General features: G+C 50.4%; 1 protein-coding gene across 1 annotated transcript in view; it reads left to right on the plus strand.

The window, feature by feature from the left end:
* CACNA1G (calcium channel, voltage-dependent, T type, alpha 1G subunit) overlaps window positions 1-7,685 on the plus strand; it is a gene marked incomplete at its 3' end in the record, with an annotated part of 68,811 nt that overhangs the window by 19,550 nt on the left and 41,576 nt on the right. Inside the window, exon 9 of the mRNA XM_009578381.1 lies at window positions 41-405. Coding sequence (XP_009576676.1) covers window positions 41-405 — 365 coding nt within the window. The remainder of the gene's footprint in view (window positions 1-40; window positions 406-7,685) is intronic.

Raw genomic sequence — 7,685 nt, forward strand, 5'->3', positions numbered from 1 at the left:
TACCCCCCCAGGCCCTGCCCCTGCCCCGCTGGCGTTTCAGGTCCCTGCCAAAGCTCCTGCAAGATCTCCAGCCCCTGCACCAAGCTGGACGGTGGCTCCTGCAACCCCGAGAGCTGCCCGTACTGCCTCAAGGCGCTGGCGGGCGAGGCTGAGCTGACGGACAACGAGACGGCCGACTCGGACAGCGAGGGGGTCTACGAGTTCACGCAGGATGCCCACTACAGTGACCAGCGGGACCCGCAGCGGGGCAGAGCCCGGGCCAAGAGAGCAAGCCGGGTGCTGGCCTTCTGGCATGTGGTGTGCGAGACCTTCCGGAAGATCGTGGACAGCAAATATTTTGGCCGTGGGATCATGGTGGCCATTCTCATCAACACGCTCAGCATGGGGATCGAGTACCACGAGCAGGTGAGCCCTGTCCTGGCAGCTCCCGGTGCAGCGCAGATGCGTGTGGTGTTATGGGTCCGATGGGATGGTTTGAGGCGAGAGGCATTGGGGTGTTGTAGGAAGGGTCCTAGGACAGAGCAGGGCTGACTTTTCTCCTCTGAGCCTGCTTCCAGCTTGCAGGCAGAGGCAGGCACCAAACACCTTGGCTGGTACTGGGCTGCATGAGCTCCTGCATCCCGGCCCTGCCAGGGATGCTCAGCACCGTGCCAAAACCGCTGTCACATGGGCAGCACCACGCGTTGCTGTTTTCTGTGGCGCAGGGGCAAGGAGGGGGAGCAGCCATTTGCTGCTGGGTTTGTGCCAGCCCAGCAGTGCTAGTGATGCTGCCAGCGGTTGCGGGCTCTGGGGTCGGTGCAGCTGCAGGAAGGGAAGTCTATTGAATTTGCAGTCCCTGGAGAGAAGGTAACAAAAGCCTTTGCCTCCCCGGTGAATGCTCCAGTAACAGCACGCTCAGTCCAAAATAGACTTATCACTGGCTATTCCTCTGCTCGATTATCTGAGTCCTTGCAGGCAAGAGGCTGCCTCTGCTCCAGCCTCTCGCACACTTGTCACCTAGCAGAGCTTTTCCCTATATATAGTCATTAAGAAACGGTGTTGCCACGTTCCTCTGGAAATGTCTCCATAAGGATGACAAGAGCTCTGCTTTTAGAGAGGCTTTTGCACCGTCTGGTCTCACGTAGGTTTTGTGGCTGGGGGCTCCTGCCGGTGGCATGCCGGGTGTGGTGCCCGCGGTCCTGCCGCAGGCATGGGATGGCTTGGTGCTGCAAGTGCACGCTTCATTTGGATTTGGGGGGAAGAGTTTATTAGCAGGGATGCTGACATGCTGCAAAACCTTGTTATCTACCCCTCCAATGCTTGAGGGCTCCCAGAGGCCAGCCCAGCACGGTGCTTCTCCCGGGATGCCAGACCTCTCCCCTCCTAGACAGACACGACCACCCCTGTCCCAGTGCCAGCCTTTGCTGGGAACTAACTCCCTTGCACCTCGAGTCATGGCTGTCTACTTTTCTCCCTTCCCGGCACGTTTTATATTTGCAGAGTCACTCGCAGTTGCATGCAGAGGCATTTCTCTCACAGCTCCCATTGGCAGTGGTGGTGGCTGCAGACCGGCTCCAAATTCCCGTGTCCTCCTGTGGCATTAATGCCTCAAAACCTGAATGTGCTAAATGTGTCCCTTCCAGCCAGCACCTTCTCCCTGATGTCCTAATACAGTCTGGCTGGCTAACTTGTTTTCGGTACACGTTAAACAGCAATGTGCTCTGAAGTCCTGCAGGTTTCACCTTCGTGTGCTGCCCTTGGTGGGAACTCTGTGGGGAAGCTTGAGTGATTCCACCTTTATTTAATAATATTGGGAAGATCATCTCCTAAGAACCTGGGGGAGGTGACTGAGGAAACCAATAAATGCTTATATTACTCTTTTGGCTGAGAGGCGAAAGCAGGTCTTCCGTGTCTTTGTTGCCACTGTCCGAGGGGTGGATTGTCAAAGCTTGTTGCCCTTTATCAGGAGCATCTTTGGGAGATGCTGGTGTAGGCTCCTGTGCCTGTACCAGGGGGACTGTCCCACCAAGGATGGGTGGCCGAGCAAGCTCCCGTCACCAAACACCCTAAAGGCAACACAGCTTCTTAATTCTTTGGCTCGGGGGAAATAGGGCAGCGGGGTGCTGGCCTCTGCCCCGGCCAGCGGTATGTCCCAGCAGGCAGCTGGATGGGAAGAGGCAGATTTTTGTGGTGGTTTTTGGGTAACAAGGTGAAGGGAGCTGATAAGCGTGGGGGGACTCCAGACGCTGTGGGTGGTTGCTTTCTTTGACGATATTTTGAAGCTACTACTGTTCCAGATTCCTTTCTCCCAGGCATTTGGAGTGAATAGCGGAGCTTGTTTTTATTAGTTCATCTGCTCGAAGTGGCAGCACAGAGCAGAGAGGTGTTTTTCTGTAAACTCAGGAGGCTTATAGTCTGCAGTTTCATAATCTGACAGTTATGAGAGCAGGAATTAGAGGGGAGAAATGCTGGACCAGGCCTTTCTGCAGAGATTATAAACACTGAAACCTGTGATTTTTTTCTTTTAGAAGAGCCTTTCCTAAAAGTGCAAGTGATGAACCGTGCCAAATTTATCTTCATTGGCTAATGTTTGCAAAGACGTGAGGGGGCTTGAAGAGTACTTGACTCCATGACTTTCTATATTAAGCTCTCTGCTTATTTAATGAATATTTACCTCTTGCGCTTTTCACATGAGGCCACCCTGGGCACAGCAGGCTATATTAGGATAAATACTTTCAGGACATGTTTTATGGTGCCATGTCAAAAACCTTGTGTTGTTTACCAGCACCTTGCCAGAGGGGAAGAGGACATGCTAGCAGCTACTGTGTGAGAGGATGGATCGGCTGGTGGTCACTCTGGGAGGAGGAAGGTTTCTGCCCTCCCACCTGTCCCCCCTCCCACCTGTTGGGTGGGATTCAGCAGCTCTGGGACCACCAGAACATCCTGGACTTCAGAACATGAGCTGGTCAGCTGAGGTCCTCATTATAGCCAGGGAAGAGAAGTATGCTCCTCTGGAGGCTTTGCATCTCACCTTGGGACAGGCATCCTGGAGAGACCTCCTTTTCTCCGTGGAGGATGCCTAGAAGACTGAAACAGTCATTTGCTTAACAGACTCATCAACCAGAGAAGGCCAGGTTGAAAGTGGTGGTTTGAAGGCACATCAAAATGAGTAGAAATTTGGAGTGTGTTGAAAACACTGGCCCCTACCTCTTGCTGTTTATTTGCATTCACCCATCAGTCAACCTGGCCAGACTGAGCACCCATGGCCAGGGGTGCTGGATGTACATAGCAAAGGTAGTTTATGTCCCCGGGAGCTCATCTCCTACCTTAGGACCTTCCATCCCAAAGCTCCTCTCCATAGACCACCTCATTGTCATTGTCAACAAATATTTTACCATCGTATGGCTGGGGGTTCAGGAGCTGGGTTTCCTCTAAGCTCCTTCTGACATGAGCTTGCTGACTTTCTCACTCAACATCAGGTTGCTTCCATGTGGTTCCTGCACGTGCATGAGCCGTAGGTACACCTGACCGGGCTTAACTCTGCGTTTTCTGCCCATCCTTCCCAGCCATCCAGCTCTGACTCTTGCCTTTCTCACGACTGCTGGGTTTAGTGGGAGGAAAGCAGAGCGGTTTGAGGTGCACATAGCACTCACCATGTCGCTGCTGCTGGGCAGCAGTGTGAAATTTTCCATCAGGGAAATGACAACCAGATTGCTGCGGATTATTAATGTGACTGCTAAATAGCTTGTTTTTCTACGGAGATGAAGCAAAATGCAGGTAGAAACTATTAGCTTTGGGTAGAGGAATATAAAGGTGATTTAAAGGTAGACTCCAGGGGGATTTTAAATACACTGTTGAACCAATTGACTGATTCGCCTTAGGAAAGCTGAGACTCTGCAGCGCTGTGGGTTCAAACGGTTAGGGCTTTGCAGAAGCTTGTTCTGCCATAGAGCAGGAGTAAAATGTGCTGCTAAACCAGAGGGTTTCTGTGCTGCTTTCCCCCCAGCCCTGGCTGTAAGCCAGACTGTGTTCCATAATGTGCTGCCTTTTTTTTTTTCTCTCCAAATCCTTCCTTGGAGTGAAACGCAAAGGCTTTAGTACAAGGCGTGATGTTGGACTCCTCAGCAGGGGAAAGAATTCGGCAAGGGCTTCCTTGAGGAAGGGCTTTGGGGTTTTGTTTTTGTTTTTAAAATCTGGTTCGCATTGAGCTGCCTGGCTGTTCCGATTTTCCTTGTCTGAACTCGCATTGTATGAACTATACCCTACATATTCATTTGTTTAAATAGCACTTGAATTTCAGCCCCCGTCTCTGCGGTGTTTTGCTATTGTTAACATAACAAGAGACTGGAGAGTCCTGCACCGGCCTCCCCAAAGCTGCAGTCGGTTCAAATCCGTGGCTGAACCTTGTGGGGACTTGGATCTAGAGTGGTCCAAAACTCGTGGTGTCTCTGAAGGAAGGAAGAGGAAATTGGTTCAGACCTGTGGAGAACCTTTTGTTAATTCTTAAAAGCAAATTGGAGAGATGACGGGGTGAATGACACTTTGGGACAGCGCCCAAGGAGAAAAGCTCATCATGCACGGGAGGCAATTCTTCAAGGAATTTGGAAGAGGCAATGCCTGACATCCTCCCAGCAGGAGGATAATTGGTGGAGTACCCCCAGCTACAGCAAGGTGTTGTAGGAATCCACAAAGCAGCAGTGCCCCAAACCAAGGTGTGCAAACTCCATCTGCAGAAGGCAGGAGCAGCCTCAGCCCATGGTAGTACCTCAAGCTGAATTCCTAGTGCATTGTGCTGCAGGGACCCGGAGTGTACACGGTACAGATGATGTAAAGTTGTCACCGGTAACATTACGATCTAATAGCTGCTGCGGCATGGAAATATCAACCATCTGTGCCAAAGTGTCAAAAGAAAGCTTGCTGGGAAAATGCATTAAAGTCTCTATTTATGTAAACAGTCAAGGCTGGAGAACATGAGAGTCTTCCTAATCAGTGACAGAGGACGTGAAATTTTCAGGTATCCAGGATGATTGAGAGGGGAGGTGAAGGGTCAGTAACTGCAGCAACATTAGAAAACCCGCCAGCATGGAGGAACCGTTAGGCTCCAGGTTCAAGCATTAATAATAGTCACCCAAATGGTATTTATGTACTTCTGTCTGAATCCAGTGTGCAGGGAAGAAGGTAACTGAAAATTATTAGTTGTCGTAACACCCACTGATTGATTTCTCCATGTGGCAGGAAAATTTGATTGTTCCATGGAGAAGTGGTGTAACAGAGCTGGACAGTGGGGATTTGGCAGGCTGGTGCCCCAGGTCTTGGGGTGCTTCAGTCTGTGCTAGTGTCCAAAGTCCTGGGCAAGTTGGAAGGCAGCAGGTCTGGATCCATCTGTGAGTACTGCCTCAAGAAATAAGGTGTTTTGGGGATCAGAAGCACTTTACTCCCAGGACTCCGTGGTCAAGAGCATCCTAATCTCCACCAGTTTCAAGCCAAGTTGAACGTTTTGCTGCTGGCCGCAGGAGTGGTGGAGGGCAGCTGCAGATTTGTCAGGCATATGGAGACTGCTCCTTTGACATCTCTATGTGCCAAAATGAGATCTTGGCAAGTGCTTGTTCACCTCCTGAGGAGGCTGTGGAGAATCCGGGGATGAGCTCCAGCTCACAAGGTGTGTGCTGCCCGGCTCGCCCTTGCTTGGCTGCATAGGGCGGTTGTAGACAACACCGTGCCTGTTCTGACCTCTGCAGCTCCACATCAGGTCGGTCCAGGACATCTAAATTTTGGCTTCTTTCATGCGTGTGAATTTGTGTCAGGCCTCCAGGTCAGGAAGGAAGGGAATCCTTTTTTTAAAAAATATTGTTGGTATCTCTTGCATCTCTTTTGAATTGTTTCCTGCGAGTGCAGGGACTTGAAGACCCATCCCACGTCCAGGCAGCCGGTGCTGCACCAGGGGCTCTCTGCATCGCACACCGATGCAAACCGGTGCTGTACCCTCTTAACCCTGCACCCTGGCTGCTTTACTCCAGCTGTGGCCTTAATAGTACAGCCCGACTTTTCTTTGTGGTGAAGTTTCAAATTTGATACCTTCTTGTATGAATCTGATTCATTAGGCTTTGATTCAGGAGGGCACTTGTGCATGTGCGTGCTTCCCTCTAAATCAATGAGACAGCCTTTCCCTGGAAAACCTCCATCTGCCCGAGGCTCTTTCTGGGAGCTTGCAAGGTCCTGTGCTCACGCACCATCTTCTCTTCCTAGAGATATCTCCACTTCCACTTTGGTGAATATACCATGTCTCTATTTAACTCCATTACACATCTCTCCAGCCCTGTGCCAGCTACTCTTAGCCAAGCGATCAAAGCTTTGGCAGCACAGTGAGGCTTTCCCTCCCGCGGCGTCTGCTGGCTTTGCCCAATGCAGGGCTTGTAGCTAGTGTCAACTTAATTTCTCAGCGCTACAGCTGCATAGGGCACTTCCACGGTAGGAAAATGAGGTGCCCTATAGATTTGCTCGTGCTGTATTCAATTAGCTCCTGCTTAAGCAGAAATTACTCTTATTAACGGTTTGTTGTTGGAGACTGGAGGAGTCAAGTCAATGCTAATGGAAGTCATCAGAGCTGTTAATCACTAGGATCACTGACTTCAAAACCAGCTCTCTGTTTGTTATTGGGGGTAATTCTTTTTATGGACCTTGGGGGTTCTTCCGCTCCTCAGTGATTTGAAGGGTTTATGAGGTCTTGTAGGAACTCGTGTGTTTTAATTGACTCACTCATGAAGCTCTTCCAGAGTGTCATGCAAAATACAAAGGTGCCACGGCCCTCATAGTCATTAAAAATATGGGTTGTGCCTGTAAAGCAGATTTTATCCTGGTTCTGGAGACTGAGTGATTTGAAAATTAAATGAGATTTCATGCAGCTGGAAAATGTATGAGTTTTTTATCAGATAATTCAGTTCTCTGCATGCTTTAGGGATGAGCCTATGTGGATTCCTTGACATCTACTAAAGTTTTCTTCAGCTCCCTGGATGGGGAGCTGTAAGTGTCAGTCCTTTCCTGTTAATTTAGTTCAGAGGCTGGAAATATTGGGGCTGCCTTAGATCCTATCATTACAGCTGTTGTTTCAGCTGCCATCCGTACCCTCGTGTTATCTCTGCTCAGGCAGCGTTGAGAAGAGACTCCGGCTCAGTGAAATGGGAAAATGATGTGTGCTTTTGAAACTCACTTCATCCCTGCAGATGAAAAATCGCTGCTCTCTGCAGATAGCCAGGCGTTTCTCTCTGCTCCTTCTTTGATTATTGTGGTTGTTCCCCTTGGGTGGGAGCCAGGAAACTCAGCTAGAGCTTCGGGAGCATCCTCAGTTTGCAAATGCTTTCGTCTGTAAGCGCTCCTGATTGCTGATTATTGGTGATTTCCCAGGGATCAGACCATTTTTTCCCCCGATTCTCCTGGTAGAGGTTGGTCCCAATGCTGTTGGTGCCCATGACTCTGCCCTGCTGCCACCCGTGTCCTCGCAGAGCCCCTTCCCACCCCGCTCAGCCCCCAGCAGGGGCGGGGACAGGAGCTGAGCACTTTTTCCCTCATGTCTGCTGGATTTGAGCTCTTTGTTATAATTGTGTTTTTGCTGATGTTAGGAAACGACCAGCTTTTTCCCCGTGGACGTCTGTCAGCATTAGAGATAGTGTTACCAGCATCAGAAACCCGGGTTGAGCAGAACTGTGCCG

The sequence above is a fragment of the Fulmarus glacialis genome, unplaced genomic scaffold (genome assembly GCF_000690835.1).
Source record: "Fulmarus glacialis isolate BGI_N327 unplaced genomic scaffold, ASM69083v1 scaffold18905, whole genome shotgun sequence".
NCBI lineage: Eukaryota > Metazoa > Chordata > Aves > Procellariiformes > Procellariidae > Fulmarus > Fulmarus glacialis.